Source organism: Stigmatopora nigra, chromosome 9 (genome assembly GCF_051989575.1).
Source record: "Stigmatopora nigra isolate UIUO_SnigA chromosome 9, RoL_Snig_1.1, whole genome shotgun sequence".
In the NCBI taxonomy this organism is placed as follows: Eukaryota; Metazoa; Chordata; class Actinopteri; order Syngnathiformes; family Syngnathidae; genus Stigmatopora; species Stigmatopora nigra.
The window spans coordinates 9,996,359-10,008,432 of NC_135516.1; the positions used below are offsets into that span (position 1 = coordinate 9,996,359).

Below are 12,074 nucleotides of genomic sequence, written 5' to 3' on the forward strand. Positions count from 1 at the left end.
TATTTTTTTGACTGAGTTAGATTTTTTCCATTGTCTCTGCCTAAGCTTAAACCTCCTATTTTACATTCCTTCACACTACACCGTTTGCTTTCTGTAAAATCCGTCGACTTGACACGCCACTCCATTCTTAGATGTCAACATTTGCTGTGTCAGATATTCAATAAATGAAAGCCCAGCAAACACTATGGGGCCACATCCATATAATACTGTACACACTTAAAATAACATGGAGAAATTCTCTAGATATAAAACATATCCATTTAAAAATATATTTTATTTTTTTAAAACAATAAGACTAGCATTAATCATTTCAAAATGTTCCATAATATTAAACAAATCATTAAATTTTCCTGTTATCCACTATACAGTTTTGGCTTTAATCCAATCCCCTAAAAGCAAGCTTAATTAATAACATTTCCAGTAAATGGATGTAAATATTCGAACCATTTACAAACAGCGGTTTATGAGGTTCAAGACACGTAGATTACAATGTACGCACGTTCCCTGTTGTGCCCGCTGCATGCGTAAATGTGATAAAATGCTGTCCACACGGCCTGGAGGGCATTTCTTATGACGACAACTCACCCTATCACGGAGATTTATGTTCATGGGCCATAATTAAGCTCCAGCCTTACACGGTCAAAAATCCCATTTCGGTTCTCATCGATCCTTCTTCCTCGCGTGTTGTTTTATTTTTATGTCTATATTGATACCCAATATACAGTAGAACTCCCAAAGTCAAACACACTTCATTCCTTGACATTGTTTACATTCCAAGTTGCTGTAATACAACATCAATTCGATGAGGGAAAATAATGCAAAAATAAATTAAATAAGAGTCAGCAACCAGTATTACGGGTAGTTAATATACTGTTACATGTTCAGCATGTGTGTAATACAGTTATTTGCTTAATTTTATGAGAACATTTTGTCAAAAACTTAAAATAGCCTCGTATAGTTAGTTAACAAAAAAATCTAATTACATTTTAAAGCAAATTATTCAAAAAGAGGAAATATACTTATTAAAAATGATGTTTTCATCCTAAAATGGATAAATATTACTATGGCTATTCACTATTAGGCTATTTATATATGACCTTTTGACCTCCAGTCTCATACAAGAATTAAGATTATCAGGGTTTTTCTTTTCAAGAAAGCAGTCAATTTAAAAATTAATGGATCCATTTATAGAAGCATTAAAAATATCAAGAGTTGTTACATGATGCTGTAATTGCCCCTCCAGAAACATAAGTAATTTCCTCCTACTTATTAACCCACTTAAAAGAAACCTGCTCTTTTCAGGGTGATTTTACTTAAAGGTTTCTATTTTTTTGCTCGTTATTATAATGACGGATAGTCGTGTTCCAAGCCACTATGAAAAAAAAAAGATAATATTGATGTTCACAGCACGTATCCTAAGATTTAAAGGTGTAGTTCATAGCAAATGCTTGTTTTTTTTTGGGGTGCATGACAAACTTGCACTGTGAAATTGACATGGAAATCGACAGAATAAAACGAGAGAGCGGTCGCAAGGCAGGAAGGAGCGGCCCTAAAAAATGTGGAGCATTAAAAATGTATGCATATGCCTTGTCAAAAGCTGGTAAAACGGGACTGCAGTGAGGAAAAGGAAAAGTCCACTCACGTGTTTTGTTTGACGTGATTAACAAATATTTAATCATCATGTCTCATTTCTCCCTCAGGCTGTTGACAAAATACTAACTTGTCTTTCTGTCCACATTTTATGTTAGAACAGAAATGTGTATGCACACTGGTGTTGTTTTTGTGTAGTTGCAGTTTGTTTTTAGGCTTTTACGTGACAGTTTGGACGTATAAATTCCATAGAAATGATCTAGATGAGATTTTCTATCTTGTTATAAGTGCTTGAAACGGGTGATTTTGAAGAATCGGATGGTGGTCACATGGTCGCATTCAATATTCATGTTTTCAGCATCATTGCTATTTTTGGCTGCTGCAATTCAAACCAGTAGGCCAATATGTGGGAATATTGAAATATTTAGAAACTCATGCTATAGTAACAGAGAATCGTGTATTTTTTTTGTAAACAGAACATTTCTTGTGGATGTACATTAATATGAAAAATCTAACTTGTCATTTAGGGACATCTCTAATAGAATGATGTCACTTGTAGACAAAATCTGGTCAAAAAGACCTTAAAAATGGAGTGAATCGGCGTTAGGTCAATATTTCTGAGACTGTATTCTCAGTCACTTGTCATGTTGCTAATAAAAGAAATTGCACTATTTTTTTTTGTAAGTGAACACAGATGGTGTTCCTGTTTGTGATTGTGCCCCTCTGTGTTTCCACAGTGAAGAAAGCCAAGCTGGATGGACCCCAAGGTAAGTCATCAGGTCGATCACGGGCACAGAGATTGCTGGTCAAATTCCCTTCAATCAACTACTAACACATATACTCTTGTACTAACATTGTTAGGTTTGAATAAGATTTTAATTCTTATTATTTTTTTCCTCCCACAGAGAAGTTCAACACTTATGTAACTCTTAAGGTGCAAAATGTGAAGAGCACAACCATCGCTGTCAGGGGCAACCTGCCCAGCTGGGAGCAAGACTTCATGTTGTGAGTCTTCTGCTGTTCTCACTTTATTCGGACATCCTGTTTTCTTCTCACAAGCACACATGTCAATCTGCTTCAGTAATTTAATGCTCTCCATGCATTATTGGTATTAGGGCTGCACAATTCTGAACTCAGTGGCACCCATTGGACGACCAACTGACTTGGATCATAACCAAAAAACATGGTGGCAAACCTTTTGTTCCAAAATATGAAAAAAAATCCTAATTACAAAACGTCAAACACAATCAAACATTCCCCGAAATGTTAATACACATCCCTTAACATCATTTTAAGGTGTGTTTACATATGTTTACTCAGCTGCCACTCCCAATTCCACCCCATTGGAAAATATCTGCATTTTTTATCCCTATTAACCACTTATTTTGACAGTTTATTTAAAAAAAACTTTTTTTAAAGACAGATGGCCCATTTTTATTTGGTGTCCTTACAAATTAGTTAATTAGAGCCAATTCATCAATAACTCCTGGAATAATTACGATGAATAAAACCATACACAACCTATAGTTTTGCCTACCATCGACATTGCAGCTTATGGTTGATAGATGGTGAAAATAATTGAACGTGTGGGCTGCAGCTAACAGGCTGACCACAGCGTCCTATGCATTTGTATTATGAGATGTTGGGAGGCGTCGAACGTTGTTCTGTGTTTGCATCACTGAACTTCCGCGATGTATCGTTTGTGGTAGTAGAAAAAGACACTTTGCTGTCCTTCAAAGGGACTTAAAGTGAGTCTCCTCTCGACCGGCACCAACCCTATGTCTTAATTAAAGTTCCACCTATCTCTCTCCAAGCGTGTGATAGCATGGCATTCTCCACTGAATACATCATGCTCTTTCCTGCCTTCATTCATCACCTTCTTTCTCTTCTGTTCTGCCTTCCATAAATGCCTTCTTTCACAGTTAGGCTAGTTCTTCTTTTTTGTGTTCTGATAAATGCAATGTTGTATGCTTGTGTGTTCAATTTTAAAATGATTCCACTCACTATCGCTGTTTCTCTCTCGTTATAGTGAAATCAACCGTTTAGACCTCGGTTTGACGGTGGAGGTGTGGAATAAAGGGTTAATCTGGGATACAATGGTGGGCACGGTGTGGATTCCCCTTCACAGCATCAGGCAGTCAAATGAGGTTGGCTAACAAAGACCCTTGCTTTAAGAATGTTGATTACATTGGGTAACAATTGGAAAACAAAAGCTGTTGTTTTAGATTTGGCCATTGTTTTCAACTCATTTTTTTGGGTGCAGAATCCAAAACAGATTGTTTTTTTCCTCTATAACTTAATAGTTTTTTTTATCTCTCATGGTTTTGTTAATGTTAGTATATGCACAAAAGTAGCTATAGTCCTAATGTATCATGTTAAATTAACATTTCAGTTATACTTCATCAGCATTTAAAATAGTTATAAAACAAACGTTCATAGGCCAAGTGGCTAATTTTGGTCATTAAAAAAAATGCATTGACACGCTCATTTAGGCCATAATATTAATATTTGCTACCCAATTGTGGCCTACAAAATGTCATGTTCACAAAAGTGGATGTCATTTATAATTTACAGCACTTGTTTTTAATCATTATTTCATATGAATAGATAAAATGACAGATTACACATTAATACATATATTCCCCAGTTTTATTTATCCATTTTTTGGGGGGGCGCTCTCCTCCCTTACCTAACGATTTCTTGTCATTGTACACCCAGGAAGGCCCGGGCGAGTGGCTCACACTGGACTCTCAGGTCATCATGAGTGATAACGAGATATGCGGAACCAAAGATCCCACGCTTCACCTGGTCTTGCTCGATACACGCTTTGAGCTGCCTCTTGGTAAGTGCCTTACTTCTGCCTTTTTACACAAAATCATTGACCAAAACATACCTGAAAGGATAAAAAAAATACAAGGAATATTAGACCCAAGTCACTGACGTAGATCATTGGTAAAGACATACAAAAATGATGCCGTAAATCATAGCGCATTATCATCCTTTGACCGATTAATCACAGTGACCTACTTTTCACTGTCACATATGAGGCTGTGCTTTATATCAAGAAATGTGCGCGTCCTTTCCCGTTCATCGATCATACTGTGTTCCTTTTAGCATTGATTGGGTGTTATTTTCCTCCCGTTTTCTCCCTTCCCGCCGGCGATATTGGATATCCGACACCTTCGTTTGCAGAGCTGCCCTATTTATAGGTTCCAGGGCAAGGTGTATAAAATTCTGTGCTTCTTTTTATTTGGCTTAGACAAATGGCTTGTTTTATTTGGTACCTTCACATGGGCAAAAAAAGTAAATGCTAGATCATAGCGTTTATTTTTAGGGTTTGTAAAAAAGGGCCAGCGCTATCAGATTGATCTCACCTGAGTTTGCTTTTTGCTTTTCAGATATCCCAGAGGATGAGGCAAGGTACTGGGCGAAAAAACTGGAGCAACTTAATGCAATGAGGGACCAAGATGTGAGCGTTTTATGGGTTTTTATGGATTTATTCCAGATTTGGAGGACATTTTGCACTGGAATTTAGCTTGAAAATGCACTTATTGGGCTTTCTGAAGGCCTAGTTAGCACAGTTTGCAACTCTTGGAGTTTGGAAACTCTTCATAAGATAATTTGTTATTTATACACTATTTGGCTTAATGACAGAGTTGCAAATCAGTACTATTGGCTTTTCCCCAGGATTTTGGATACGAGCTGGTTTGCTAGCTGTTACTTCTGACAAAGAGAACAAACTTTTATAAATAAGTACAAATGATTCTGATTTCCATTTCAACTTGATTTCACATGGGCCGGACGGACCATTTTAGATATATTTAGATTTATTTGTATAAATGGATTAGAATCCCTGAATATTCATTTTCTTTTTACAAATCCAAAACAATGTTTATTTTAGCTTTTTAAAATATTTTTTTAGATTTTACAAAATGATTTTTGAACTAAAAACACAAAAATTGCTTAAAAAATTACAATTATTGATTTAAAAAGAGGAAAATCAGGAAATGTAATATACATTTATACTCTTCATTTTAATTTGATCCTAAAACAGAAAGTCACCACTGATCATTTACTTCCCCGGGCCACACAAAATGATCCGGCGGGCCAGATTTAGCCCCCGGACCTCCACTTTAACACACTCGACCAGTGTGTGATATAAAATCATCTCCAAATCTGGAATGACTCTTTAAATATGGAGCATGGCTCGATGCAAAAAAATGTTTCTTTAATGGTGTCATATCTTTGTCTTAGTACTCATACCAAGAAGAACAGGAGCGCCCACTACGAGCTCCAACCACCCAGTGCTGTAAGTGGCCAGTAATTGTCGATGCAAGACCATTATAGTTTAAATTCCTTCGGCTAAAATGACGGCTTGTCGTGCGGTGGAGTGCAAACAGTCGGCATCACCACACTGTAAAGGATCAATAGTGGGATCAGGTGTCTAGAGACGCTCTTCTGCAGGATACTGCTCGACTTCCACAGACGTCTCAGTCTGCTGTATTTGATGAGCCAACAGTTTGTGGCTCCATGAAACACTCCTGGGGATGGATGCTTATTTTTTGCCAGAAAAAAATAGAATGCCTGCTCACTTTTGGATAACGTCATTCATAAATGTGTCTCTCACAGCATTCTCTTTCATTCCAGGCAATTGGAGCTTATGGGGAGACCAACAGAGTGAGTGTGTCTAACACATACACACACAAACACACAAGAAATAGTTGTATCTAACATTTAATAGAACGGTTTCTAGATCCCTTCTTCCGTGTCCATTAAAAGGAACAAGGAAGGAAGTTCACATTTGATGAGATGAGGACAGAGAAAAAAAAGAAGGGAAATCTCTTCTGCTCTTAAAATACTGTGTACGTGACCAGAAAGTAAAAGACCACTGCCTTCTTTAGCCTTGGAGGGAACTGAATTACATTGATTGAATGGATACTGTTAACAATTTTGAGCAAATCAGCACTATTAAAGTCTCTCATCACTTCTTTAATGACTCCAAATGCTCCAGTGTGAGCAGGAATAGATTATTCTCCGTAGCATAGGAAATTCAAAGGAAAGAATTATTTTTTTTTGTCATGAGGCCAGCTCATTTAACTATGAATCAATTTGTACTTGTTGAACTAGATGGAAATTCTCGTGCCCGGCAACAACATCACGTTAACATTTGGTTTACTATCTAGATGATGACCCCGACAGTGCCGTGGATGACCGAGACAGCGACTACCGAAGTGAAACCAGTAACAGCATCCCCCCGCCGTACTACAGTACATCACAGCCCAATGCTTCTGTCCATCAATATCCAGTCAGTCACCAGCACCGTAATTCTCGAGGCGTCTCATACTCGCACTCCAACAACAGCCATGATCTTGACTACCATCAGCAGCATACAGTAAGGTATGTACATGTCCATTTGCAATAGTCACATTCATTTATTTTGACATTTAAAACATTGGCAGGAGTTATCTATAAAACTTTAAGCATATTTAAAAATAAATGTACTCATCAACCGACATGATGTCCAAAATCTATTTAACTGCCGCTGCCCAATCCGAATGGATTTTGGACGTCTGTTACTATCGATAAAATCGTTATCATTTAATGGCATCTTTCCCAGTTGAAATGGATTTGACGTTTGTCTCCGTCAGTGGAAAAAAGTTTTATAAAGTTAACAAAAGGCAGTGTTAGTCATTTAAAATATATATTTTTTTATACTCATTTCTCCAAATATAGCATTCCAGAGTACTGAACTCAAATAGAAAATTGTCTTCTCACTTTATGTATCTCAAGTAAATTCCAAATCCAGATACAGATTTTTAAACAGAAACCGACATTTTGAAATCTGTAAACCAACCTTGATGAGTTCCGATCTATTTATTGACAATTGTCTTGGCCCAACACCACAAATCAAATAGTTTTGCCAAAGCACTATTACTAAAAAATAGTCAATGAATTTGTGTCATCCAGCATTTACCTTTTTTTGTCAGCCTAAACTGGGCCAAGCAGACTAAATGAGATTTGTCTTTCATGGTTGTTTACTCTGCTGTTACATTTCTAACCGACTATTGACATATCTTGCCCAGATTGCGAGTGAAACTCTGCAACCCCCCCTCCGTTTCTCTCTTTATAAATAATTCAAAATGCAATCTAGTGGTCAATACTGCACAAAAGATTAGCTGCTTGCGTGAGTGTATCGGACAGGGCAACCCTGGGACATTCTTCTTCATTCCTCTTCTGTTACTTGGCCTCAGCGTTCTTCTTTGCTTCTTTTTTTAGTTTTTAACATCCTCATTTATCTTCATGTAATTTGTTGTGCTTCTTCTCTAAATGTTCTTTTTTTGTCTCGTCATCCATCGCTTGTCAGATCTTCATTTCTTCTCTTCTCTCCTATTTTTTTTCAATTTTTTTTTAGTCCCACCGGAAGCTATGCGTCATCTGCCGAGTTAAGTCGATGCAGCAGTCAGCTGAGCGAGGAGGACTACAATGGCGGCGATGGCGGCGCCGGCGAATACACCGAACGGGACCCTTACGATGAAAATGACTCCTACCATTCCTGCCACTCCTCAGTCAGTTACAGTAAAGGTTCCCCAGATTGGGACCCGGATGAAACCCAAGGCGCGTACAGTGACGAGTGTGGCTACAGCAAAGATGGAGGCGAGGAGGCCGCTCTGTACGAGGAAGAAGAAACCGGCTTATACCAGGTCGAAGAAGAGGGCCTTTATGAAGATGAAGACTTGACGTATGACGAGGAGGATTTGTATAATCTAGACGGAAACCTCAGTGAGGATTTGGAACCTCCATTCACACCCACTCCGACATCGGGCGCCGCCCCATCTCTGGATGTACCGAGTTCCAGACCTCCCCTGGAGAAACAACCCTCGCTACATGAAAAACAGCCCCCCATTCAACCCTCAAATCAAATATCCAACCGAGCTGGCGTTCCTCCGACAGCACAGCCTCCCACTGGTCCTCAAAATTCCCAAACACCTAAACAGGCACAGACAGCTCCATCTGCCACTTCCTTCTTCTCAATGGCCAAACCTCTAACCGCCGCAGTCACGGGATTGGCTTCCACTTTTCTGTCTTCTGTCCCCACTGGCCAAGCCGCCCAACCTCATCCCCCGCCACCCGTCGCACCTGAACAGCATCAGTCCACAGCAGCAGCGAGCCATCTCCCGCCGTCCCACCCGGCCACATTATCTACGGGTCAGCCGCCGTCTGCGAGTCCTCCTTCGCAACAGATTCCAAATTCTTCTCCACCCACGTCCCCGCTTAATGCTTCTGAGAATGTCCAGTCACCCGGACTGAAGGAACAACTTTTACAAATGGATGAAGAGCCATGGTTGGAGGAGGAAAATGTACCAGAAGAAGCCAGGTTGTCCTCTACGCCACCAGAAGAGAATCTCAACAAGGCGCAAAAGATTGAAACGAGTAGACCGGCGAGCCCTGAGGAAAAGGAAATGCCATATGAAAGGTAGGACGCACATCCAATTAAAGAGAGACGACAAAACACATCATAGGTCACAAATGTCCCGGAAAACAATTGAGGGACACCAAACAGTATTTTGCATCTCCCAATTCCCCATTAAAGTCTATTATAATTGTGGCCCATGTGGATTTTGCAATTAGATTAGATGAGATAACTTTATTATGTATTTGGGAAATTTCATTGTCACAGTAGCACGAAGGTGAGAATACAGACACAGGAAAGTACATTTTAGACATATATAAATATTCATACATATACATATAGTACATACATATACATATAGTACATACATATACAAATAGTACATACTTATACATATAGTATATACATATAGTACATACATATACATATAGTATATACATATAGTACATACATATACATACATATAGTACATATGTATACATACATATACATACATATACATATAGTATATACATATACATACATATAGTACATACATATACATATAGTATATACATATAGTACATACATATACATACATATAGTACATATGTATACATACATATACATACATATACATATAGTATATACATATACATACATATAGTACATACATATACATACATATAGTACATACATATACATACATATAGTACATATGTATACATACATATACATACATATAGTACATACATATACATACATATAGTACATACATATACATATAATACATACATATACATACATATAGTACATATATATACATACATATAGTACATACATATACATACATATACATACATATACATACATATAGTACATACATATACATACATACACATAGATCATACATACACATGTATCCGTACAATGAACAATATTAGAAAGATACACATATATATATATGTGTAATTCGCTCAGAGCATTTATTCTTTTTTTTCTTTTTCAGTCCTCCAGTTGTAGAAGAACCCAAAGAGCCAGTGGATCCAGCAGTCCGAGCTAAAGAGAATTGGCTACGAATCTACAACAAGGTCTTAGAGCAGCTTCGGGAGGTATGTGCTTACACAACTCTGCGAGGGTGCTTGACCTATCTACAGCACGCCTCTAGTTCAATGAAGAAAAAAAAAGTTCTAGAAGCTTAAAAGCTGTCTACCAAGTCTTTGAAAAATGCATGTGAAGTGCATTATTCATGTGCAAAAAACCATGTACATCAAGTTCAGAGCTCCTATTTTTGATGCTGCTTCCAACTAGAAATCTTTTAAGCATATATCATTTGTTTCCTATTTTGGAAAGGAAGTATTTGTTTCCTTAATATGAAAAAAAATCACATGCTTCACTTTTTTGCTTATGACGTAACACCAGGATGCTTGCTGTACTGCTGAGTTAAAATTTTGAGTTATTTTTTCTCAGTTTGCGCTTTCATTATTCATATATTTTCATGACTTTTCAATTGAGTTGAGCACAGAATTAATCATTTGCTTAATGTTGATGTATGCTATGCTTGTTTTTCTACCGTTGGCCGACTTTTTGTTGTCTTTTCTTTTTTTGGATTGTGTCAGCCCACTTTGTTTTTGTTTCAGTTTCATGTCATTGCCATAGCGACACTCGCATGCACTTTTCTTGGCCATCATTGGAACATGCTGACAGGTAGGTTCTCATTCAGGCTCACAAAAGATGATTTTTTTGTTATCAGATAAAAAGCAATTCGAGATTACTGTTGAAAAACCAATTGGGGTGTCAAAATACTTGCTTGTTTTTTTGATAACTCATTGGTCAATGATGTTTTGCACTTTTGAAGTCAACCTGAGATTATTTGCTTTTTAGAATGTCTTTCTCATAATGTTTTCTTTGTGGCAGGCGCGAGGAGAAACTTCCAGCTCGCTGTGGTTTGGTAAAGGAGGGTGAGTGTCTCATGTCCAATGTGAAATATCACAATACTGCAATACACAATCTATAGTAATGTTACTCTCAGGTTCCACTTGAATATTTAAAAGGACATAAAAGTAAATCATAAGTAAACGACAGAGAAAGTAAATCCTGTGTCCCAACTGCATTTCTGTAGTCCTTCATGAAAGATTAAGTACAGCAGAAATACTGTATTTTACACTTTTTTTTAAATAAAAACATTTAAATAGAGAAAAAACCTTACCTATTTTTTCCTTCCTTTTTTTACATTTAAAATAAATACACATAAGAAAATTTTGATATTCTCATTTTTCTAAGTTATTTTTTATTTTAAAACGTTCTTTAAAAACACATAAGTGAGTATTTTCTATTAAGAGGATTTAGAACATTTTTGAGAGCGTTTCCATCAAATTCATCAACAATTGACTATTCATTTGCTAATCCATTAATTGTCAATTAATTGTGGTAGCCAAATGAAACCATGACGAAAACGTGGCTCACGAGCAAAAGAAATTTGACACCCCGATTTAAAGCTTTCAGAAAAAATAAGAGCCAATATACCAAAGAGACTTTACTTAGCAAGCATTTTAGTTAAAAAGCAACTCAGTCACTTGTATAGTCCTCATATCAACTCACTGTTACGCTGACTGCACTTTAATGAATATTTACAATTCAATTTTCTTGGGATTCAAAAGCAGAAAAAAATACTCAACAGAATTATATCAGATAGAAGAGCGGAACAGCAAAAATCCATTAAATTTAGGGGATGATTAGATTTTTGGGAGGGGTGGAGGGATGACAGGGTGGGAAGGGGTCTTTGCTCGGTGTGGAAAATGTAATAAAGGGTTTCCCTTCTTCTATGCAGGATGGGAGGTGCACTTTATAGTATTGACAGCATGCCAGACCTTCGGAAGAGAAAAGCCATTCCTCTTGTCAGGGATCTGGTAAGAAATTTGTACATGTACACACACATGAACTCATTGGATGCCATTGACATTGATAGAAATCCAATATGTTTTGAGGAGGAGCAAATAATGTCTTCCAGACCCTCCACTCAAAACATCTCCCACCATCAATGGCATCCAATGAGTTATTTCAGCAGTTGATTGACTTGCCTCTTCTCTTTTTT

General features: G+C 37.3%; 1 protein-coding gene across 1 annotated transcript in view; it reads left to right on the forward strand.

The window, feature by feature from the left end:
- LOC144201351 (protein unc-13 homolog A) overlaps positions 1 to 12,074 on the forward strand; it is a 33,770-nt gene that overhangs the window by 2,458 nt on the left and 19,238 nt on the right. Inside the window, exons 2-13 of the mRNA XM_077723898.1 lie at positions 2,328 to 2,357; positions 2,496 to 2,595; positions 3,620 to 3,737; positions 4,309 to 4,432; positions 4,989 to 5,059; positions 5,845 to 5,899; positions 6,238 to 6,267; positions 6,774 to 6,987; positions 8,003 to 9,064; positions 9,990 to 10,092; positions 10,898 to 10,941; positions 11,811 to 11,889. Coding sequence (XP_077580024.1) covers positions 2,328 to 2,357; positions 2,496 to 2,595; positions 3,620 to 3,737; positions 4,309 to 4,432; positions 4,989 to 5,059; positions 5,845 to 5,899; positions 6,238 to 6,267; positions 6,774 to 6,987; positions 8,003 to 9,064; positions 9,990 to 10,092; positions 10,898 to 10,941; positions 11,811 to 11,889 — 2,030 coding nt within the window. The remainder of the gene's footprint in view (positions 1 to 2,327; positions 2,358 to 2,495; positions 2,596 to 3,619; positions 3,738 to 4,308; positions 4,433 to 4,988; positions 5,060 to 5,844; positions 5,900 to 6,237; positions 6,268 to 6,773; positions 6,988 to 8,002; positions 9,065 to 9,989; positions 10,093 to 10,897; positions 10,942 to 11,810; positions 11,890 to 12,074) is intronic.